At 37.6% G+C, this 24,652-nt stretch overlaps 2 protein-coding genes across 3 annotated transcripts; one reads left to right on the top strand and one right to left on the bottom strand.

Annotated features, from left to right (window-relative positions):
* Positions 1 to 37: 37 nt before the first annotated feature.
* LOC144639171 (prolyl 3-hydroxylase OGFOD1-like) lies at positions 38 to 14,305 on the top strand. Of its 2 annotated transcripts, XM_078498438.1 has the most exons (15): positions 38 to 222; positions 382 to 401; positions 1,407 to 1,555; positions 1,707 to 1,753; positions 2,136 to 2,239; positions 5,349 to 5,441; positions 6,090 to 6,116; positions 6,953 to 7,044; positions 7,562 to 7,690; positions 9,194 to 9,307; positions 10,726 to 10,805; positions 10,882 to 11,071; positions 12,040 to 12,196; positions 12,752 to 12,810; positions 13,854 to 14,305. In XM_078498438.1, exons 1-15 carry the CDS (start codon positions 80 to 82, stop codon positions 14,013 to 14,015), a joined length of 1,566 nt encoding a protein of 521 aa, XP_078354564.1. In that variant the 5' UTR covers positions 38 to 79; the 3' UTR covers positions 14,016 to 14,305. The 2 variants fall into 2 exon arrangements, with proteins under 2 accessions (XP_078354564.1, XP_078354565.1); XM_078498439.1 differs by lacking the exon at positions 382 to 401 and having other exon boundaries at positions 1,387 to 1,555.
* Positions 14,306 to 15,067: 762 nt separating this feature from the next.
* On the bottom strand, positions 15,068 to 24,611 carry LOC144639177 (transmembrane prolyl 4-hydroxylase-like). Its single transcript, XM_078498449.1, has 10 exons — positions 24,222 to 24,611; positions 22,732 to 22,813; positions 20,904 to 21,091; positions 20,425 to 20,486; positions 20,229 to 20,263; positions 18,119 to 18,287; positions 17,747 to 17,804; positions 16,418 to 16,536; positions 15,897 to 15,987; positions 15,068 to 15,436 (listed from the first exon to the last, which is right to left on the bottom strand). Exons 1-10 carry the CDS (start codon positions 24,468 to 24,470, stop codon positions 15,110 to 15,112), a joined length of 1,380 nt encoding a protein of 459 aa, XP_078354575.1. The 5' UTR covers positions 24,471 to 24,611; the 3' UTR covers positions 15,068 to 15,109.
* Between the last annotated feature and the right edge of the window lie 41 nt (positions 24,612 to 24,652).

Below are 24,652 nucleotides of genomic sequence, written 5' to 3'. Positions count from 1 at the left end.
CACAGTCAGACTTGGTAGCCAGGCTTGGACACCTCTTGGAACGCCTGACGCAAACTGCAGTTTTTACAGCTCGTGTAGAATGTCTTCGAAGAAAAGAAAAGACGATTCGTTGAAGACATCATCTAAGAGCTTAAAGCAGCAGAAGGGTGATTCCAGAAGTGATCTGTTAAGTCGGTATTTATTGGAAGATGAATTTAAAACGAAATTTGCTAAAGCGTTTAGGTAGGTTTTGTTTGCTACTGAGTCAACTGAGGTCATGTTCGATGTTTACTGGCAGACATAATAACATATTGAACATATCAATAGAATTACGCAGTTTGGTTCATAACAAGGTAATTTAGGGCAATCAATATCTTCAGTATCATTTTCTTTTTTATGCAGGAATCAAGAGGATTTTAATGGTATGTATGTGTAATTATGATCATTATGTTGCTGCACCCCCCCCCCCCCCCTCCTCCTTGTTATTCTACTCCTTAAGAATTCCACACTTTTCAACCGACTTCCCCTTTCAGAGAATTCCTGTAATTCTGACCTCACCCCTTAACCCTAAACGTGCCAGCTTTTTGAAGGGGGCAACATCACGTTCTCACATTTATACCACACTAAAAACATGTGTTGAAATAAAATGTTTAATTCTACCTTCATGTTTTGGTCCAAGCCATCCAAAGAGACTTACTCTTAAAAAAGCAAAGGTTAAACTCTTTCCATGATCCAAAAAAGCGATGGGAACCAAAATATATAGTGGTAAATCTAACATTTTTGCCACACTTGCGATCCACTGGCGAGCGGAGTCGCTCCACAACACAGTACGATCGAAAGTAGATTCTGTCCTGTACCAACATGGCGAAGGAAATTCAACAGTTATTGATCAATGTTGAGGTCCTGAAGATCCCATCTCCACGATTTCCTTGTCTTGTTTTGTTCTGAGGACGCGTAACATTTTAGGAAAAGAAAAACATAACAAAATGGCCACCATTTTATCTTCTTCTTTGCAAATGCGGACGCTCAAAACTCGGGTGACTGTCGGCTTCAGGATTTTAATTACGAAGGGTTGTCGAAGTAACTAACGATCGATAGTACAGCAATTCCTTTTGGCCCAATGTGTTTCCTGTGACTTAGTAATCAATCAAATTGCTCATTACAATAATGGGCCGATTAGATCGGCCGTGGCAAATCTAGGTGTTTATCAATGGGCCAATTAAATTGACCCACGGCATATCTAGGGTTAAGAAATCCAAAAATTTTTTACTCCCTACCACTAAAGGATGCTAATAAATAGGGGGGTTCACATATTAACTGCAATAGGCCAAATTAAGTCAATTGGTGTATTCTAAGTTCTAATTAATCATAACATAAGCAAATTAAAATAATATGGCATTAATTAAGCTTTCTTTTTGCCTTCCTAGAGAATGAATGTTTCATACACACTGCACCATTCAAATGCTGCTTTCTTCCTAACTTTATCTCTGATGAGGAGTTTTTAAAAAGATTAGAGAAGGATCTCCTTCAACTCAAGTTTTTTGAGAAGTCAAATGACTTATATAAATTCCAACAGGTAAATTTATGTTATGTAGTAATTACCCTTATCGTGAAAATGTTACTTCATTGAATTATTCTTATTTACTGGCTATTATAAAAAAATTGATACAATGTTGAAAAAGTCAACATGGTTTTCTTTCATTAAATTAATATATTTTAAATTGTAGAGTGATGATCTAAAGAAATCATCCAAGACAAATATCGCTGCTTTAAGGTATTAAACTTTTGTAACTAATTCCTAAACTCATACATGAGATATGTTACTTAGTAATTAAAATAGCTCTACATGTAGCTCTTCCATCTCCCTTGCTCTCTTATTAGATACAGGAAAGGGTCCACCTTCACTCTGGGCCCTTCTTTTTGAGTAAATGAGAGCCTGTCTTCACTTACACCCCTACATTTGAGTGCCCCTCAGGTCATCCTTCACTGTCCATCAATGAACTAACAATCCTATTCTGAATGCAGAGGCCTGTAAACTCATGTAAGAATGAATTAAATTAAAAGCACTGAATTATATTTAAGACAGAAAATACACTTTTAAAAGCTATAAGGAGTTACATTTTTTCTCTGAAACAGGTTTCATTTTATTCCTTTAGGAATGTTTTGTACAATGACTTTAGAACATGGCTTCATGAGATGACAGGTTTTACTGATCTCACTGATCAAGTGGACATGTCCTGTGCTAAATATGGGCATACAGGTAAAAATATAATGACGTCAAATAAAGATCTTGATCTTGATGTCTTTGCCCCTTTTTTTAAACTGTGGGAGGTATGGAAGCCTTAATAGACTCCTAATCAAGTGGTCCAGGCTTGATAGGGCCCAACAAAGTCATTTTCTTGGGCAAGACAGTTTACTCTCACAGTGTCTCTCTCCAGTCAGGTTAATGTTGGTTGTTGACCCTGTGATAGACTATCCCATCCATCCATCTTCCATCCTGGCATCCCATCCTGATCCAGGGTGATACTAGACACATAACATTTACCATCCATGTTACAGAAACTTGGATTAAAGGATTTGGCGGTATGGGACACTTTGACCTGATGCAGACTTAACTTTCTGTTTTTTTTTTACTTTTTTAAACTGTTGTGGCAACCTGAAAAATGTTAGGTAGAGGTTATTAATAATCTGTCCCATCCAGGAAGTTAGAAACAAAAAAAAAATGTTTTTTCATCTTAACGTAGAGACTACAATAATAATCACTGGCCCCTTCGGTCTTTAGGATTGGAGCAGACCTTTACATGTAACTTTACTCTTGACATAAGCTGAAAAAAAAAATGAACTTCTGTCAGTGCTTGCTTATGATACATGCACCTTATAACATTAGGGAGGCGCCGTGGCCTAATTAATGGTTAGAGCGCCGGACTCCGGATCAAGCGGTCTGAGTTCGAGCCCCGGCCGGGGTCACTTGTGTTGTGTTTTTGGGCAAGACACTTTACTCTCATAGCGCCTCTCTCCACCCAGGTGTATAAAATGGGTACTCCGTAAAAACTAAAATCTTAAACTAAGATGATTAGCATCTTACATAAGATAACCACCATCTACAAAGAAGGCTGAAGTGATCTTAGTTTAAGATAATACATCTTAACTTAAGACAAGTAAAGTCTTATGTATTTGTAAGATTCAAATCCATCTTAATATAAGTTTTTGAATGCGTCTTAAAATAAGACTGGTCCGTTTTATAATAAGATTGTGCCCTCTCATCTAAGATTGCTACTTCTTACTTTAAGATTGCAGACTCTTAACTTTCTCATTTCAAGAGAAAGAACATCTTAAATTTAGAAGGTCGTTCGTCTTAAATAAATTTTAAGATGATTTCAAGATCGGTAAGATGGTGTCATCTTAACTAAGTCACATTACGTCTTAAATTAAGAAAGTGGGCATCTGCAATATTTTGAAGTCAATGTGGAGGATATAACCGTCTGTACAATGCAGTCATGTGTGCAAAGGATTTTATGGCATGTAGGGTCGAAATGTAAAATTTTGGTGCCGTAAATTTATCACGGCCAAGAACCAGAATTCAAGTGATATCATACCGACAAAGCCGAAAGTTCCAAAAGAAAAGGTATGAACATTTGCGACTTTCCGTTTCAACTTTTTAAGGAGGACAACTTCAGCATTTTTCGAAATTATCTAATTTCCGGAAAGTTAGTGTTTCTTATCAAAATAATTAAGCGGGATTTTCCGTCGCATGCATGCAGGAGAACGTTTTACTGACCGCCATTTCTCTTTTACGTAAGGAGGACCTCTCGGGAAACAGTACAATTTTCTGATTGGTTACTTTCGATCCAAAATGGCGTCAGTTGTAATTGAGCAATGTTTTGATTGGCTAATTTCGATCCGAAATGGCGTCAGCTTGCACCAAAGTTCTTCGTTTCGTCCTTCGTTTCAGTTCGTGAGTTTCAGGCGCTATTTGCTGTGAATAACAAGGGCGCTAAAAACTGTTAGAGAAAACAGTATTCTGTGTCCACTTGGCTAAGATATAATCTTCCAAGCTGAGGGAACTCTCGGAGCTAGAAGACGATTTAAAATTTGGTCTAAATGTTTGAAGGTAAACTGAAGCAGATGTGAACACAGTTTCAACACAGGTAACGGGTACTGTAAGAGTTTGTATCGATTTAAAATTGAGCGTGGTATGAGCGTTTGTATGGATTTGAAAATAAGTTTAAAATATATCCTTTCCTTTGAAAAGCTACAATAAAGCTTGAAACCTTACCTGGTGTCCTTATTTTGTCTTTCTAGTTCTTCGGAAAGCCATACGCGCGATACTCGTTTCAACGGTCTTCCACACCGCGTTGAAACGAAAATCGCGCGTATGGCTTTGTGAAGCACTAGAAAGACAAAATAAGGACACCAGGTAAGGTTTCAAGCTTTATTGTATCTTTTCAAAGGAAAATGAGATATTTTCAACTTAATTTCAAATCCATACAAACGCTCATAGTACGCTCAATTTTAAATCCATATAAACTCTTACAGTACGCTTTGGTCCCCTGTGCTTTCAACACTCTTTAACACCCGATTTCTGTTTTACCGTCGATTTAAAACAGCTATGTTCATTTTATCTTTTTCTTTGTGTATATTTTTGTCTGGATTTATAAGCATAATAAAGTCATTCTCTTGATGTTTGTAGTGTTTTCATTTATTTATGTAGAACAAGCCAATTATGAACGCAAATTTTCCATATGCCATTTTTAGTACACACAAGTGACCGTTATTTTTGAAATCACCCCTGGACCTTAAATCTTAAATTAAGACAAGAAAAATCTTACGAGTAATTAAGATATATTTGAATCTTAAAATAAGACGAAAAAGCAGCTTACCTGGGCACCACGTATATAAGATGTTACGCAACTTAATTGAATGTCAACACAATCTTATTTTGAGAGGATTTTAAATCTTAAGTTAAGATGATACTTCTTAGATTAAGAAAAAGTTTCCGTCTTATCTAAGCACCAATCTTAAGATGAAAAAACGTCTTACTTTAAGATTTTAGTTTTTACGGAGTACCGGTGACATAATGCTGGGGGGGAACCCTCCAATGGACTAGCATCCCATTCAGGGGGAGTAGAGATATTCTTTGCTGCTTAATGCTACAGAAACCGGGATAAGCTCCGGCAGTGTGGGCGGCTTGGCTCATGGCTTCTCCTTTATCCAACCTTATAACATAAAGGCAATTAATTGATACATGTAGATTTGAAAATGTATAACTTTAACTATAAATTGCTCGATGTTGTAGAGATCTGAAGAGATCTAACAATATTCTTTCTTTAGTTAATAAAATTAATGCAAGTTGTCTATTTGTGACCCAGATGTCCTTTTGTGTCATGATGATGAATTGGAAGGAAGACGAATTGCATACATATTTTACCTGGTCCCACCTGACTGGGAAGATAAGGACGGTGGTACGTACATAATGTGCAGTTCAACGGTACTTGCATCAATTACATTAATTAACATGCAATTATTCACCAACACTGAGGTGAATAATTATTTTAGTATATACCACACAGGTTGAATAACTAGCGGACTAAAACGCCATGCACTTTCGGTAAACAAAGCAATGCGCGAAAGCAGTTTGTTTCTTTTAAGCTACTTGGAGGTGAATAGTACTTTGCTTATCACCTCCGAGTTAACCAATCAGCGCGTGCAAAAAGAACTATTCACTTGTGTGGTATTATTATACTAATCTGATTTATTTTCTCTTGCTGTTTACACAGTCTAAATTGATTAAATAGAGAAAGTTATATCATTCTGAGATTTAATCCTGGTTGAAATCCTACCTTGGACTACAGGATTGTGTAGGATCCTGTAGGATCTTATAGCATCCCTTAGAATCTTTTATATGATTGGGATCTAAAGTAGGTGTAGGGCCAGTAAAAAATCATTTAGGAATATGAAGGGTCCTGTGTAAGATCCTAGTCAAGAACTTACAACTGTATAGGATTGTAGGATCGTAGGACCGTATAGGATCCTGTGTTATTTTTTATTATTCATTTTTATAACTACAATAAAATGAGTCAAAAATAATATTTTTAATGATTTGCTTTTAGGAACCCTTGATCTCTTTTGTATAGATGGTAAGTCAGTTATGTTGTACATGTATTTCTTTTCCTACACTCAGTGACATTCTTGCTGCTTACAACCTGATCTATGTCTTTGTTTCACCTTGCCGCATTATTACCTTTAGTTAGTTAAAGCACAAGTCCTGCATGGCTACACATGTTCTCTATTGAGTACTAGCTGTAAATTCTTTAAAATAAAAAAGGTCTTACTGACTATAAGGGAAATAATGAAAGCTGCTTTCAAGAATTTTGATGTATTCATAAAACATGCAATCAGCAGAGACCTCTGTTTTAGGGAGGTATTAACCAGCATAGACATGTACATGACATGTAACAGCATTGTGTTGTTCCAGAAATATTCATACCCCTCCCAGGGAAGGTTTTTTTGTTTGAATTCCCCACCCCTCTGGAAATTTCAGTTTTGCTTAAAAGCACCATACTTTCCTTTAAAATTTTGGCTTTTAAAACACCCCCACCCCCTCAGAATTTACAATGACTTTCCATGGGGTGGGTATGGATACTTTCTGGAACTGCACATTGCAGGCCAATGACGCACACCAAATGACCAATGACCAATGACGCACACCAAATGACCAATGACCAATGACGCACACCAAATAATGGCTGTGAAAAGAGTTCAGTGTCTAGTGTCAGTTCACAAGAATATACGGCACCTTTTCCGAATGTTCCCGCAGATAAGCCGCACCCCCGATTTCGAGCGAAATTTTTTGGAAAAAAGGTGCGGCTTATCTGCGGGTTTTTACGGTACTTTACTCGCTTCTTAAATTATTTTTTTTTTCTGTTGTGGGTTAATATTTGCTTATTTGTTCTTATACACATTCAATAAACAGAACATGGCCAGCCAGGTCAGATTACAACTTCATTGGTTCCTCAGCGGAATTCATTGGTTTTCTTTGAAGTGACTCCTGTCTCATTCCATCAGGTCTGTAAAGTGAAGTTGGTACCTATTTTGCTAGTACCGTATTTACCAGTACTCGATGAAACGCTCCCGGCATTTATTTTAAACTTAGCCTGGTGGACCCAGCTTTTATAATTTATTTGACTCCTGCAGTTAACTTGAGCCTGGTTTTCATAAAGAAACGGTTTTTATTCATTATTTTTGACAAAATGTATCTGGCTAAGATACCTACAGGTTATTATACCTCAAATAGATACCTGAGAGGCCTACTTTCAACTCTACCTCGTTAATCAATAAAATATGGTAACTATATAAAATGTAAAACCTTACACATGTATCATAAATACATGTAATATGAAATTCTTTTGACAGACACTATTAAATTGTGGCATTCAGTTGTTATAAAGCAATGAGTGTTTCTGTTGCGGTAATTCTTATTTAACTCAAATATTACCACCCATAGATACTTTAAGCATTTGCATTATAAATGGTTTACCAAGGATGAATACCATCTTAACCAGTTTTATTTACCCTAGTTTAGGTATCAGAAGTGTTATCACTTAACAAAACACGGCTGTCAATCAGTGGATGGTTCCATGGTGACAACATTGACAGACCCGTACCTTATCAAGAGCCACACCCTAAATCACTAAAGCCTTATGCATTGGAGGTAATAAAGCTACGATTTTTTTCACAATTAGTTGGACACGTCAGTGTAGATGTATCTGAATAATGAAGATGTAGCCATATATCCCCCCTGCTTCCCTCGACTTTTTGTCGCTATCTATACGTCGTTTTCCTAATTGAGGGGTGAGAGGGCAAAAGAGTCCACAGGGCCGCTGCTCACGTGTCTATCATTTATTTGCATTAACACTTACAGAAAAAGAGAGTGTAATTCAAATTTTTTTTTTCGGTTTACACAAGCAACTTTGGGTGTGGATCGGATAAAAAGTGACCAAAAAATAGACCAACTACGGAACGGAGTATTAAATAGTTACTAAATTTTGATTAAAGTTTCAGTGTGAGCAGCCTCACAAAATATGCTTGAATTTTAGAGGCGGAGAAGCGTTTGCACTGTGCGCTAAATGCCGAAGTACATATTGTACACATGTAACTCCCCACAACGGCAAAGAAAGAGGTGCAGACGGAGAAAATGAAAATAGTTATGTTCGCTAATCAGTTAAAATCACGGGACACATCTTCAACACTGATTACCTTATTACAGGATTAAATTAACGCTCCCGTAAATTAAAGTCTTTGAAATAAACGCGACTTAAATGAACGCGAATCGGAGGGACGAGTCAAATTTTCAAAATGAAGAAAATTAACGCGATTTTTGATGTCCCTCAAGATAGTTTGGCTGTTGTACTGTTCTTCTGAAAGCAAGAATAAACTGGAGATATTGAAGATGACATATCTTAGACGCTTTTATACTGTAAAAGACTAAAATTAAAAATAGTGTACAGGAAAGAGGAGGTTTGCTGTTTCCTAGTTTATCTATGTGTTCGGACAGTATCCAGTATTTGCAATGAAATTAAGGTCTTGGAAATAAGCCTTCACTTAAATAATGTCGTGGAAATTAACGCTAAAAAAGGGAGCCTTAAGGTCGCGCAGGACCCTTGCAGTCATTATGTGTGTATTTATTTAAAGAGTATGCACGAACTGCGACGACTGAAGCCGAAAACAAACGAAATATTCATAATATTATTTTCTTACGGTTCTTTGTACAAGTAATTACGCGCTATTGTTCTTGGCTTTGTGTCTCGTGCGCTGGGACAAAGCGAATTATCATAATTATATTCAAAGCTTTGAATATAGCACACGTTATTGTAAATATTGACTCCGAAGGTCTTCGGAAACCTAAAAACCTGCAATTTTGTGTCCAAGTTTTCTCCGCCGATATAGACTTTCAGGAGTTGATCTTCGAGGAACACAAAGTTGGCTAATGAATTTATTAATGAGCAAGGGTCCTGCGCGACCTTAAAGTAACGCGAATTTTGAGAATTCAGGCATATTTCAGGGAGCGTTAATTTCCTATAATAAGGTACACAACAAAACTCTCTCCGTACCGCTTTTATAAGGTAATGAGTCCAAACTTTTTGGTAGCATAAATGTTTGTTTGTAAGGTTAACCTTGTCAACACACTTCTTTCTTTATTTGTTTCTCTTGTAAGGATGACGTGCTGGTCGATTGGATTAATCCCATGTACCTCGATACAGGTGTGGTTAAAGATATAAGAGCGCGATTTAAAGACGAATCTGAAATACAGTTACAAGAGTTTCTTCTGGTAAATACCTGGTTCTGTTTAACGTTAACACGATTTTGCTTATAACGACAACAGTATCGTCTATTATACAGCAGAACTTCCACAACTCACAATTCTACGTTCAGTCTTACCACTGAGGAATTTCTGTTTGGTATTCCAACCACATCCACTACGCTTTGTAAAAAAATAAGCTATACTATCATGTTTCTGCGTTATTACATTTACAAAAGAAAACTCCAGAATGATTCATTGTTACTTCCGGACTTTATTAATAAAATTATCTATAAATACAAAATAGAGAAATTAATGTAATGAATTATTTCGCTTATTACCTTATTCTCTTCCCCTTCCCTGCCCACACCATTGTAATTGTAACATTTCTTTATTTTGGCTTCATTTAAGTAAAGTAATTAATAAATAAGTTAATTTAAGTAATGCATTGTAACTCGAGGAATTATATTAGTTAATTTCAATTTTCTGTAGAGGTAGCGCACTGACATTTATATATTTTTTTCTTATTTGTTATTTGTTAATTGTATTTATGTAGTGCCTTTGTTGTAAATAAAGTATTCATTAAACGCAAAAAAAAAAAAAAATACAGCAGAACTTCGCCTTACGACCAACACTTTGGAGGGGCTACGTCACGGGGATTTCGCAGATTCGTATCAAACTTTGCCTATTGTTATGGTTGAATTTTTGGAAGACAAAAGCGCTTTTGTGTTATCGGAAATTGCGTTCGGCCTCGGTTCGGATATAATCGGCACATTCTCGTCAATGACATTTAATTACTTTGTAGGGGCTAAAGGGGAAATAATGCCAAACACAAACGACGGTCACAGGGGGTGGGAGAGTCAATGCATTGTCTTACAGGTCGTTTGGTCTAAACTGTTCTGAAATTAGTGGTAGGTAACTTAACCTTACCCATGAAAAACATTATCTTTGAAGATCTAAAGAAATATATAACCTAGCTTAATTTGCAGATAGAAATCAAGCTGCGGGTATAAATATCGATTTTTTTGAAGGCGCGCGGAAACAACTTGAAAAGCTTAAGTCTTAATTTTTTCAAATCGCAATCCATTTCCATCCGAGCCATCCGCAGCCAAAGACGCTTGTTAACAGTGTCAGTGATCTAATGGCAATTTTTAATCAAAACGAACCATTATTTTTAGGTTTCCTACGACACAATATAAATTTTGGCTGTTCAAAAATCTGGGAAAATCCGTGACAAAGCGCCTTATATACAACTGCCTCGTTGTTGGCTTAAAAAGGCCGAGGGAGAGGAAGATGTGAAGCGGGGGGTAAGGGCGGGAGAGGGCAAAGTTCTTAGGGCCCTTTGACCTTACATTCTTTAACACAACGCTCATGTGTCTACCTTTAATTTAGGATTTGAATCGGATCTGAATGGGTCAAATCATCATATTAACGATTTCTCCTTACAGGAGAATAAGTATCAAGAAGTTCTGGAGGCGTTGCGTAACGAAAACTTGAAATGGACGTGGCAAGGGCCAGCAAATAAAAGGTACTAAAACAGATTAGTTTATTTAGAAACTGAAAAAGTCTGTGGATAAAAGTGCAATTTTACTGATTTCTTGAAGGCATTTCGAGCAAGTTGCCACGGAGTCAGCGCCGTCTATTGTACAACAGCTGACCAAATTACTGCAGTCGCAGCCAATATTCAAGTTACTTAGAACAATGACAGGACTGGACATGGCTGATGTGCCACTCAGTGATGATGATGATGATGATGATGATGATAGTGATGACGATGACGATGAGGGAAGTAAGGTCAGTAATGATACATGCTTTGAAAGCATCTGATTATGTCAGAAATATTCAAAATTTGGGGGCTTACCAAAACAGTTTTTTTTTGCTTGCAGCCTTCAAAGTGGCTAGTTATAGCATTTAATGAAATGTTATACAGTCAACTCTCTCTAAAAAAGACTTATAGGGAGTTTTGTTCAGTAAAATGACTGAAAAACAGCAGGGACGGGACCAAGTGTCCGTCTTAAAGAGGTGTCCGTTAAGAGAGAGTTGACGGTAACATAAAGCTGTAGAAGAACCCAAAAGAAACACAAAAAGGCCAAAAGGAGCCTGGATGAACAGAATTGGGGGAGATTTAAATGGATTGTACCTTATTCTTACTAATTTTCGCGAGTACTGATTTTCGCGATTTCAAAATAATCGCGAAATTTAATACGCGCGAAAAAAACATTGCGCGAAATTTAAACACGCGAAAATTAATACCATATGATGTTTGAAACTGCAACTATCTACCTTTAAAATATGTTTCCGTCTTGTTTTTGACTAGCAGCCTTCCTCTGATTACTGTTTCGAGCTTGTAAATTGGTTCAAAAACCTCTTTACTATAGTCGCTAAAGTTCCCGTTTGCAAGCTCCTTGTAGTTACATTGAGCAAGACCTTTGTGTTTTCCAATGGTTCATTAGTCTTTGACGACTGATCCTTAAAACACTGACAAAATCGCGAAATTTAATACACTTTTTCTCTAATTTTTCTTGCAATCGCGAAAATTAATACTCGCGAAATTCGGTTCTCGAATTTTCGCGAAATTAAGTACGCGCGAAAATTAGTAAGAAAAAGGTATATGGATAAACTTGAAAAACATCGGCTCGACTTTTTTCACGTTTATTATCTCAGTTTGTGCGAATGTCATTGGTAATGCTCGGAAATCATCCTTCTTTGTTGAGTGGTCATGATTTGGCTGTAACAATTATTTCTTCTTTTTTCATCTGAAGGATACCGATAAAAAGAAAGGCAACGCATCAGAGCGTGGTCCCTGTTGCCATGGCAGCATAAGACGCTGGGCTCACGGCTGCTACACCTTAGTTCACGATACTGATCCTGAAGGAGCCGAGTTTGCTTTGGACGTTATGTTATACGTCGGCGGAAGTGGTGAGCACACAAATGAGAAATGGGAAAAATGATAGTGGAGTAAAGCTTTGTCTTCGTTGCCTCAATTATACTGACTGGGCTGGTTTCTCGAGAGTTTGGATCGATTATATCTTCAGCGATGACGCTACTCTGAACACGTTTTTGGCGGAAACTGTTGCAGCCTGGTCTGCTTTTTGCATACCATCCCCAAATTATTCAACATAGCAGTTACGACAACATATTGAGGCAGGACTTCTGATATAGGCAAAATTTTCTTTGTTGTCATTTATTGTATCTGGGCCTCCAATGTTTTTACCTTTTTTAAAATGTCGAGAGAAGCCGTGAAATTGTATGCTTTTGGTACAAAATGACTTTATGCCGGAGGGCACCCTAGCACGTACCGTCTAGCGTCTAGCATCCTATCAAAGGGGGAGGGGAGACAAGATACTGCCAGTAATTTAATAAAAAAGAAACTGGAACCTCTCTTTGGACCCTAAGCACCCGTAAAACTAAAAAGACTTTACTTCGGTTGTTTTATAACTTCAGATTACTTCAATTTCTGTTGCCTTCCTTCAGGTTGGAAGAGTGATTATGGCGGTTACACCACGTATTTAACAAGCGGAGAAGATGAAGAGGTACACTGGCATTGCATAAGCTTACATGTAGTAATTGAGAATTTTCGGGCTGGTTTTACAGCAAGGCGCCCAAAAGTGTGACCACTTTTAATTTATTCACATTCTTTCGTGCAGATTTAATCCAATCAGAAGTCAACTGCAAGCTATCCACGGCTTTTGATTGGATTAAATCTGCACGAAAGAATGTGAATAAATTAAAAGTGGTCACACTTTTGGGCGCCTTGCTGTAAGGGTATAAGATAATTTGTGTTTCCTGCAGACATTGCCAAAAATAAAAATTTATTCGCAAAAGGCAGGCTTACAGTACTGACCTTGACGTGAACGTTTACCTACAACATGCGAATTTTATTTCCTTTTTTCGATTTTCACAGCGAAATCTCAGTCATTGTTATAATTTCATAGCAGTCGAGTAGCAAATGCAACAAACGTAGTCCTCTATACTAAGGCTTTATCCCTATGTACTACAACAACATACACGTTAATTTACCTTCAGAAATAGCAAGATCGTACAGCTGGGTGGCCGATCTTAGGGAGTATCTCGTGATATTTCTTCTGTAAAGTTGTTTCACGGGAATAATCTTGACCAATGATGCGACACAAGGATTGTAGCAAAATTAAACTTTCGAATTTCCATGTCTTCATTCCGGTATGTTATAAATTTTTTCAATGTTGCTTGCGAGAAGTCGCCATTCATTTTAGTTTTGCTCCTGATCGATTAAGGCATATCAGACAAGCATTTTTAACCCAATTACTGAGATCTGATCAGAAAACAAAGCGGAATCACACAGAATTACTTTCCACAGTCAATCTAGAAAAACGCTTTAAGTTGCTAGGAGAAGAAAAAAAAACACATCTACACGTACGACATGCCTAAATTTTCGGATCAATTTAGGTTTCTGGGAAACTGCTCACCTACCCCTCCCCAAACCTAACATTAACCTTTACTTATCGCTTTGGGCAAAATGTTAGGTTTGGGGAGGGGTAGGTGAGCAGTTTCCCAGAAACCTAAATTGATCCAAATTTTCTTCTGCTGTCTCTCTTAGCTTTTAACCGTCCATCCTCAAGAAAATTCTATGGCATTGGTTTACAGAGACAAGGAAACTGTGAGATTTGTGAAACACATTAATCATTCCGTGCTGACTGATGTGGGAACTGCGGATAAAGACAACAACTTCTTCGACTTTTCTTTTGTCTATTTTGAATAACTTAAACTTCTCTGAATTTGCGTAAAAAAGAATTGTAAGAAGAAAAGGAGTTATCCTTAGAGCTCGGTGGGGCACTGCTAATTGCAAGAACACGATAGAACTTTGAAGACGAACACATGAACAAGTCCTCGTAGAAAATCTTGACGAGTTTTCGTGCATTCTCGAGTACAATGGAGGCGTGCCGCGTCTTTGAACTTTGCCACATCAACCCGACATCAACCTATCCCAGAACCACTTGCTGGCTTGTGTGAGGAAGTCACATGGGATATTAGCAATGTTTTGTGGTGGCCTTGTAAACCCGCCAATACACGCGAGTAGAAATTAAGATAGACAATAGGAAAAAGAAAACTAAACAAAGTTTTAGATGATTATTTCATTTAGTAAGATAAAATCTGTGCGTCCGTTCTTTCAACGCGTTGTTTAGCTACTAAACAGTTTTACTGTAGTAAACTGAAACTTAACAGGCAAAAAGCAACCGTTTTCTTCTATACACATTAACGAAGGTTGTACATCAGCATAACATCTTTTTTACAAGACTAAGAATAATCAAACTTTCAGACCAGTTCAATTCATAAAATAGGCCTTAACCCTTTAACCCCTAAGAGTGCCAGTTGGCACATATTTGTCCAATCTATTTGAATTTTTGACATCAAACTTGTTTTCAAAAGACCTGCATTTTGAAAGCATAAAACTGTACCTCACCCCTATCTGTGACATGATTGACCACCCCTATAACTTTTGTAACTTTTTTGCCAGACACATAGGTGATATGCAACATTACTGAAATTAACCAGTAAACTGAGATCTACACAATAAGATATAGTTTAGCGGTATACCTACTATATACTCTTTTAAACGTTTCAATCCATTTTTCAAAGCTATAACTTTCTTCTTATAAATTTTCTGATCAACACTTTTTTCAAATGGTGTATCATATATGGATATCAGGTTTATATTTTTTAATTTACGAAAAAAAAAACATTCGCCTTAGGGGGTAAAGGGTTAAAGGTTGTCTCTGGGTACTGTTGCTATCAAATGACAACCATCTGCATGTATGAGTCTAATAAATGGCAGCAATTAAAGTAGCTATACGGTTATAGTTCCTCGTGGGACGAGCCACTACTGGAAGTAACATTATTTTGCTCCTCCTCATATTGACCAAGCTCGATCCAATTCATGATGTCTTTTTCTCTGTCTTCTCCCACGCTTATCCAGTTATTCGCAATCCATTTTGTTCCTTGCTTCACGTCGCATCCTCCATGAAATGTATACTGATCAAGCTGCCCCATCCATCCAGTGCTATTGTCCACAAGGTGGTTGTACCACAGCACGGCTTTGCCTTTCTCTGGTCTCACCACTACGTTCGCTTTGTGACAGTTCTTGGCTAAGTTGCACACGTTTTCTACATCGCGCATCCACACCTGAAATGGAAGCAGGCAAGCAAAAGTTTAATATATAAACACAAAAATTTGTAATTAATTTTTCGGATCGCACCTGGTAATCGCGCAAACTAAACCGTTACATACAGTAAGGTTGTTCGGTGCGTTCGTTCGCTTGTTTGTTCGTTTGATCGATTGTTCGCTCGTTTGTTCGCTCGTTCGTTCGTTTGCGTTCATTGGTTCGTTCGTTAGTTCGCTTTTAAAACTGTATATGAACATTGATTAGATCGCTATTTTGATCGACCGAATTAGTTACAAATATTTCCGTCATCCAGATGTGACTGAAGCTCATGCTAACTGTTAAAATTTCTAGCTAACGTGCGAGGTTTAAATATTGACCCAGCCGCCGAAATAAGCTGTTTTTTTAAGTGGTAAGTAGCGAACAAAAGATGTATCTTCCACAACTTTCTTTTCTCAATTTGGAAATTAACCAACGGCCTACCTCCTTATCGAACGTGGTGTTGTCTGCTACAGGGAAGGCAGTCTCCCCTCCTTCTTCTACATTGTCCAAAAAGTACAGTACCGTCGCATACCTGCCATGACAACAACAAGTCATCGACGTCGAGTTGTCATGCTTAGTTATAACAATGGGGATACCCAACGGAAGTCTTCCGCAAAATAGGTGGATTTTTGGCTGTGAAAGATATCTTGTTGGACTTGCTGGGAGGGTCTTGTCCGCTGGTAAATGCTTTCTCTGTCAGCGGGTGCTAAATCTCTTTTTTGTTTAATTCCCCCCCCCCCCCCCCCCACCCAATGTCCAATGTACTTATCTTCCCTTCCCATTCCCAACCCCCACTGAAGGCGTAAATATTGATCCCCTACAACACCTTCCATATCATTAGTTTTGTCGTTGTATATTTGTGTTTCCTTTTTCCGTCTCTGCCTCGATGATGCCTTCAGTTGCAGTTAAGATTTTTTTCTGTCTGGCTTTATTCAGTAATTTGACAAAAATTATTACCTTACCTGCAAACTCTACAGTGGCTTAACTCGCTTCCCACGTAATGACAACAGGGCTTGTTCGGTCTGTAAAAGTCTGAATCCAAATGGCAGTTATAGTGACCCAAAGGGCCGTACGATACGACCTGTTAAAAAACGAAAATAAGTAACCAGTATATTGTATATCACTGCAAGGCGGAAACCTCGCTTAGGTGGACAAGTTTGGTTGGCTGGTTCTGGCTGAATTTCCAGTCACTTGTTTGTCTGTAACTGATCTCTCGTTAAGGCAGACACCTCTCTAAGGCGGGCATCTTGAGTTGGTCCCCGTTTTGTGCATAAACATTGTCAGCTGAAGTATACTGGCTTAGAAGGTCCTTTTTGAAATCATAAATGAGAGAACCTTGTCTAAAATTGAGGTGTTCGAAAAACAGTAACTTTTTGCTCTACTCGTTAATCAGGGCCCCAGGAGTCCAAAGAGACCGGGCTTCAGGGCTCTAAGCTTTAGGGTAAACGTTTTCAGGGCTCCCGGCTCTGTCGCAAAATAATATTAGGGCTCCGTGCTCAAAGCAGCAAAACAATTGGGCTCCAGGCCACACGACGAAAACGTAGGGCTCCTAGCCTTCCCCCACCCCCACCTCCTGTTTTGGATTACGTAATTTCAATTTTTACTGAAACTTTGTTTCATTAGCTTTTTAGCATTTCTTTCATTAGCTTTGTACATAGCCAACTGGTCTGCCTCCTGCCAGTTGGGATTTTTAACCTTGTTATTTTCATTTAAAATATTTATTTCCTCTGTTTCAGTGGCATGCCTGTAAACTAGCTATCTCGTAGAGATATAAAGCTAAGTGCATGACCACTATAAACAACATTTACATTTTTTATTAGCTAAAAATGTTTTCGTTATTAGTTAAGTTGATATTTTAAATGTCAAATGTTAAAGAATTATAATATAACAGTAATGCTATGAATGGTTTTGTTGAGCTTTATTAGTGGCGATTGTAAACGCCGCAACAGAAAAAGCTCTGTCGTAAACTTTTGGCATGCAAAATTATATATGATATAACAACCCATAACTAAAGTACAATATTTATATATATATATTTTTTTAGGAATCTTAATTTAGCTAGATGGTGTTGTTGTTTGTTTGTTTGTTTTTGTTTTTGTTTTTTTTTTTTTTTTTTTAACCATTTTAAAATAGTCTGATGTAATACTTTTATACCCTTTGTTTTGATGTAAATACTTTTGTAAATACTAAACTTTTAATCGTGGAGCACCTGTAAACTAGCTAACAGCTAAGTGTGTACTTTTTCCACGTTAAATAAAGTATGTATGTATGTATGTATGTATGTAACTCACTTGCAAATATTCGCTAGATGCAATGAGTTCCGTAGGCAGATTTGTTAGCCGCTGTACTCTGCAGAGTATAAATATTACAATCAGTACTCAAGCGGTCCGGGTTCATGCCCCGGCTGGGGTCATTTCGTTGTGTTCTTGGCAAGACACTATAATATCTCTAGCTCTGGTTATGTCTATAAATGGGTGCCTTCGAATTAAATGCTAGACAGTAACCTTGCCATGGACTCGCATCCCATCCAAGAAGGAGTAGAAATACTCCTAGTCGTTAGAAACCGGGATATTAAAGCTCTGGCCACTTGCCCCGACGCACACTCTACCTTGACCTTTCATCTTACCTACATATATATGTCTACTTCCTTTTCAGCCGCTCACCTTTCTTGTAATGCAGCTATGACGCTATCTGATTTGCCAGAGTAATTTTGAATCCACGCCTGACGGCTGTGTCGACTCTTTGTTTGAGGCTGTTCTTCCTTAACCTTTGCTATAAACTTCGCCATTGCTTGGGTGTCCCTTTGTTGGAATTCTTCGAAGCTTATTTTCTCTAAAATTACAAGGGTAATTTGTTGGTTAATAATGCCAAGATCGTGTTTTTTTTAAACAAACTTGTTAAACTTGGTAAGAGTTTGTCTAAGAGACGAGTTCAGCCATTAAGGGCACTCGTAAAAAAAAAAAAGAGTTGTAAAACAATCTCATCGTCTTAGCTGGAAACCCTAGTAAACTACGTTACGTTCTGACTATATCTGTGAGTAGGTCAAGATAGATTACCTAATGCTTACAGTTTTCTATTAACATTACACGTGAGCTAACAACTTATGCCATTTTAATAATTATATGTTTGGAATATTTATGGGAGGCGCGGTGGCCTGATGGTTAGTGCGCCGGACTCCGGATCTAGTGGTCTAGGTTCGAGACCTGGCCGGGGCACTGTATTGTATTCTTGGGCAAGACACTTTACTCTCATACTGCCTCTCTCCACCCAGGTGAATAAATGGTGACCGGCGATCGACATAATGCTGGAGATATTACCCTGCGATGCACTAGCATCCCATTCAGGGGGGAGTAAAAATATTCCTAGCCGCTTACTGACAGAAACCGGGATAACGTCTGGCAGTATGGGCCGCATGGCTCGAGGCTTCCCCTTTTTTATTTACACCCACCTCAATCCAGTTAAAAAGTTTATCATCTTTCTTCGTTTCTTTTCCTTGACATTAGTCGATTTGCAGTCGAAATGTTTGTTACGGAATACATAAATTCGAAACCATTCAACTACAGAAGCTATGAATTTCAAATATTATAGATGATAAATAGATAAACAATTCCTCCAAGTTTCGGGTCTGTGCGGTGTACCGTTCGCGAGTTATTTTCCGAACCTTTCCACGCAAATTTATAAAGCTTAGTATGGAGCCGCCATAACTGTGTCCTGCCGAGGGACACAGTAATGGCCGCCGTGATGTCAGAGAAACCATCTGGAACTCAATTCTGCTTACAACAGCGGCCATCCTTGGCTTAAGAGCTAGTACACTTTCACATAAACACCACTTATTATATCTGAAATGTTCAATCTGCACAAAATGGAAAGGAAAGGCCTTTTTTCAAACAAAACAGCTTTGTCACGGCACTCAGCTTGATGTCACATACGACGGAGAACTCAAATATTCAAAATGCTCTGTTTTAAAAACGAATGACACTATCGATCTGGAAATTTGCAAAAATATATATTTTTAGTTTATCTTTCGCCTACTGACAACGAAAATTTAGCAGGCCTAGTCAATTTTGATTTCAGAATTTTATGACGTAACATGAAAACCAAGAATACCCAAAGAGAATATCGAATTTTTTAAAGATGGATCACAACTTTATGTATTTTGATTTCCTCGTTTGATGAATTATCAGCCATAGACCGATAATTTGTCTCTAGTATAAATTCGCTCAGCAAATATCGAAAGCCAGATTGGTCTACTCTATCTAGGTGACGTTGAAAATTGCAAGAAAGAAAACTGCAGATATGGCTTGCTGTTTAATTGGCGAAAAGTTGATACAACAACCGGATATACACTTTTTTTTATAAGAATCTAGTTTATAAGAATATCGAGGCTGAAATTTGCAAATTTTTAAGAATATTTTAAGAATAAACCCGAGGCTAAGATTTTGAAAAGAATATAGTTTTTAGTTGAAACAAAATCAGGTATTTTCATTTCCGTCACTTCATCTCTGTGAGGAATGCTTTGTTTAAAGCCAAAACGGCCAGGCTGCACCGAAAAGCAATGGTACATGTACATAATGTAACACGATACAGATCTGGACACCAGAAACTTGTAATTGATTACCAAATACTTGCTAAAACGGAAATGTCAAACGTTATTTTCTAAGAATGTTTATAAGAATATTTCAGCCTAAAATCGGCAGAAAAATAAGAATATTCAGCCTGGGTCGGAAAAACTGTATTCTTATAAAAAAAAAGAGTGTACGTCAGAAATCTCACCGTCTTGATCTTTGTCCAATTCTAGAGCTGAATACCTACATAACAGCGAACAAAAAAAATTATAAGCAATGATTTCCTTGTAAACACTTTCTACTATAAGGTAACATTTGAGCAATAGACAAACGTTTTTCTATTTGTGACGTCTGGGTGCTTATTTTAGCTTTAAAAACCACGTTTCAGTTATTTTATTACTTACATTTTCAGCAGAATCACCTCATCTGGAGAAAAGTCCAAGTTATTTTCCAAACTGTGACTCATCTGTTGAAAAACAAACAAGAGAAATGCATGTCTGGATAAGAAATCGAAGCTCACCCGTAATGGTTGTATGAAGAGAAAGTGTAAAAAACTATAATTAAATATTAACACTTATTCACCAAAGTGGAGGTGGCTAGTGGCTAATATCCACCACTAGCCACTGACACTGTCACATTAGTTATTTAATAACTTAAAAGTTTAAGTTATTATTATTATAATAAGTATTAAGTTGCGTAATAAGTGTCTTATTAACCCTGCTTGCTCGGTACCTTACTGCAAGAATATCAGCCTCTGTTTTCTCTGTACGGCTCGCTGTGCTCGATTCGTACTGCTAGGACCTAATGTCGATATTCTTCCAAATAAGATATATATACTTGACATTAAATGAGTAGATACAAACTGGTATTGTTCCTTATTTACCTCGTCCATGTCTATTTGGCCATCTTTGTTCTGGTCCCAGACATCAAAATGCTTCTTAGTATTTTTCCCTAGTGCTCTCATGTCGTGCTTTATTCCTTCCTTCAATGTCTGCGATGTCTCTAGCCCCTCCTTCTTTGCTAACTCAATTATGTGGTCACACTCTTCTTCTGACAGAAAATTGGGAATTTCTATGAAGAAAAAGAATAGGCTATCAGATTTACTTCATTTCTAATTTAGGCTACGAATATATTTTCCCACTGGCAAATTTTTTTCGAAGTGAGAAGCACGCTGGTTTGGCTATAATGAGTAGTGTCGTTAGATTTCGGTTCAAGAGGACTTGCTTCGAGCACTAACCGGTGTTGCTGTGTTGTGTTCTTGAGCAAGTCACTTTACTCTTGCAGTTCTTTTCTTCACCAGTTGTATAAATGAGTACCAGTAAATTGGGTAACGTGATAAAAATACCGTGCCAGCTGGCGGTAACCCTGAGCCGGACTAGCATCCCATGTAGGGATGCTAGCAGCACTTCTAGTGAGCTCATGCTACGGACATCGGAGGCTATGCTAGCACAGATTGGCCTAACAGCTCCTTCACTCTGGAACAGACGTTTTTTTATCAGATTTTCAAGGTAACTGGTACCGTTTGTTGTATGGATATGGTAAGGATAACAGTCAACTCTCTCTAAAACGGACACTGTCGGGACCGGCTACATCTGTCTATCTCAGATAAGTTTCCGTCTTGTAGGGTAGGGACGGGACCAATACCAGGTGTCCGTCTTATGCTGGATTTCCACTGACGCGTAATTTTTTACGCGCGTGAAAAATTTAGAGACAATGTATGAACGACTTGCGTACACGTTAACGCAAGTCGTTCATACATTGTCTCTAAATTTTTTCACGCACGTAAAAAATTACGCGTCAGTGGAAATCTACCTTTAGAGAGCTGTCCGTCTTATAGAGGTGCCCGTTAAGGTCGCGCAGGACCCTTGCAATCATTAGTATGTATTCATTTAAAGAGTATGCACGAACTGCCGGACGACTGAAGCCGACAACAAACGAAATATTCATGAGAATGTTTGTTTTTAAACTCTTTTTTACAAGTAATTACTAGCAATTGTTCTCCGTTTTGTGCCACGTGCGCTGGAACATAGGGAATTATCATAATTGGATTCACAGCTTTGAATATATCACCCGTTGTTGTAAACATTGATTCGGAAGGTCTTCGGAAGCCTCAAAACCTGCAATTTTGTGTCCAAGTTTTCTCCGCCGATATAGAATTTCAATAGTTGATTCGCGAGGAACGTAAACTTGATGTACTCTATTGTGCTATGACTAGAGCGAATTTTTAAATTTCCTTCTCAAAATGAAGATAGCTCGTTTCAAAGTTTAGATTTCACATATTTGCTCTCTTAAAAGCCATTAACTTGTAGCAGTTTTTGAAATCGAAAATTTCGTTCTAGCCATAGCACAAAAAGGGTTATGATTTATCACTAGGCTATATAATCATTTAATTTGGTGCACTGTACTAGCTGAAAACTTGGACACAAAATCGCATTATCTGCAGTTAAACTTTTAAGGGTTTGTAACATCACAGACAACGGTCATCTCTCAGTATAAGGACAATCATGAGATAATTCCATCATCCCCGAATATCCTTGTTAAATTTTAGAGGAATCGATGTTCAAAATGTAGTGAATTAAAGCTTTACAAGATAGCACTCCGTCAAGAAATTTGGCTAATGAATTTATTAATGAGCAAGGGTCCCGCGCGACCTTAAGAGAGAGTTGACTGTATAAACAATCATAACTGTAAATTTAAGAAACTCTACCTACCAAATATAGGAGGATGAATAGCTGCTGTTACCATCTTATGTTCAACACCTTCAATTAAATTTAGCATTCTTATATGTCCGACCTATCAAAATAAAATAAAAATGACTTTTGTAAGCTCTTTCTTGGATCCTTTTCGCCCTTCTAATAATTCAAGAAGGTGGCTACATGACACACCCTAATTTTGAAACCAGAGCTTTACAGTTTCTCCTGCATAGTGGCTACGCTTCGTATGCGCACGTAGCCAAAAAAAAAAATGTCCGCCAAAACCGTGGCAAGGTCTACTGCATAATTATTTGGCTAAGGGGGAGTTAATTTAGTTATTTAATTCTTATATTTTTTAGATATGTTTCGTGACCTCACAGGCGTTGATGGGAGATGGAGTGACTGATCGTTCGTTCTGTGAGATAAATATCAATTGGAGTGTTTTCCAAAGCGGTAAGTTTGAAACATTCCATTTCCATCAATATGTAGTATCTACCTGTTTCTTCGGAACAAAATATTCAGTAAGAAAGCTTGATTCTTCTCTCTTGTCCTGAATTCTTTTTGAGGCGGGGATTGCGCATTTTTTAATCATTTCCTTCTCTTACACGTAAATTTTCGAAATAAATTTTTCTCATTGGTTTGCTGTGCATTATTTTCCCTCCACTTTTTCTGTGCTGGATTTCTACTCCTTTAATAAAAATAAAATAGTCTCTTACCTTTTCATTTCGAAAGAACATTTCGCGATTTTACATTAGTCATTATAGCCTCAGGGTCGTATCCAACGGAAATTATATTTTTATTTTTGTAAAAGATTTTGTCCAATACGTTCGTTCCCAATCCCTTCATTTCGGTCCAATTCTAGCTGTAAGAAGGTTCATAAAGGCCCTTTTACACTATACTGAACACAGCCCGTATAATATGAGCACGTGCTAAAAATATTTCCGTTTCTCGAAACACCCCTCCAGCTGGTCCGTGCTCGGGTTAATATGGCCGTGGTTGCACCAACTTTCAGCCCGCAAGCCGTATTAAATTAAAAATCCAGTTAGTATAGAACAGTCCCAAAAAATGACGGTTCATTAAATAGAAAATTTCGTCATTTTTTATGCCTGCCCGCGAATATTATCTTTTCCGGTCAAATTCATTTTCCGTTTTTGTGCGAAATATAACAATGCTTGCAAAAAGAAAAGTAAGTCCTAGGAACAGTGAATATAATGTATGGTTGCGTTTGCCATCATGTGGTGAAAATTTTGTGTATTATTTTGATTTAGAATATTTGGTTCACAGTGGGTTAGAAACGCGTCATTCAACCAGATCATTAAATGTAAATTCGCATTTAAAATGTAAATCGCGGCTAGTTGTTTTAAAAGTTCTACATATCGACTCAGTCCCACGGTGAGCGGGCATAAAAACAAATGTTTTGTTTACAATTGCTTGGAAGCGATTAAAGGTTTGTTATTAAAGGTTAACCGTTTGACTCAAAGATCGTAAATAAGAACGGTCATACTCGCCTGTATTGGGTCTATTCGAGGAAGCTTCAAGTTTCCGAACCGTTCAAAATAACATTCCGGATTCTGCGGCGAGCATGGATTAGGATAAACTACTTGTTCCTCTGCTGAGAGCGGTGTTATTAAGAGAAAAAATGAAAAACTCAAAACGATAAAAACTAGAATTTCAAACGTGGTGTTTAACTGTTTCATGTTGAGGAAGATTAGCTGTATTCGAGCGAAGTGCAGTTCATTATGGCATAGAATATTCATAGTTGTCACCTAAGTCCGATATCTGGACCTCCTGAACAAATATAAGCTTCGTTATTGTATTTCGGCAATTTTTTCCTGTTTATTGATACTGGTGTTGTTTTGTTAGCAGAAACAGCAGTTCGACATAGCAAAATATAAAGGATTATTCCAATTGTTCAAAACTGTTTTTGATGGGCTTGTCT

This window comes from Oculina patagonica, chromosome 14 (assembly GCF_052425735.1).
Source record: "Oculina patagonica isolate OP01 chromosome 14, crgOcupat, whole genome shotgun sequence".
In the NCBI taxonomy this organism is placed as follows: domain Eukaryota; kingdom Metazoa; phylum Cnidaria; class Anthozoa; order Scleractinia; family Oculinidae; genus Oculina; species Oculina patagonica.
The sequence above is the reverse complement of the archived record's forward strand: the minus strand, read 5'-3'. Positions and strand labels throughout refer to the sequence as shown.

Bases quoted from the DNA above. Each gene is read 5' to 3' on its own strand.
- LOC144639171 (XM_078498439.1), top strand. From the start codon at position 80: ATGTCTTCGAAGAAAAGAAAAGACGATTCGTTGAAGACATCATCTAAG. The intron at 1,754-2,135 runs GTATTAAACTTT...TTATTCCTTTAG, and splicing joins ACAAATATCGCTGCTTTAAG to GAATGTTTTGTACAATGACT. The intron at 2,240-5,348 runs GTAAAAATATAA...TTTGTGACCCAG, and splicing joins TGCTAAATATGGGCATACAG to ATGTCCTTTTGTGTCATGAT.
- LOC144639177 (XM_078498449.1), bottom strand. From the start codon at position 24,470: ATGAATATTCTATGCCATAATGAACTGCACTTCGCTCGAATACAGCTA. The intron at 20,487-20,903 runs GTAAATAAGGAA...GTTTTTCAACAG, and splicing joins GCCAAATAGACATGGACGAG to ATGAGTCACAGTTTGGAAAA. The intron at 15,988-16,417 runs GTAAGGTAATAA...TTGTCATGGCAG, and splicing joins AGCCACTGTAGAGTTTGCAG to GTATGCGACGGTACTGTACT.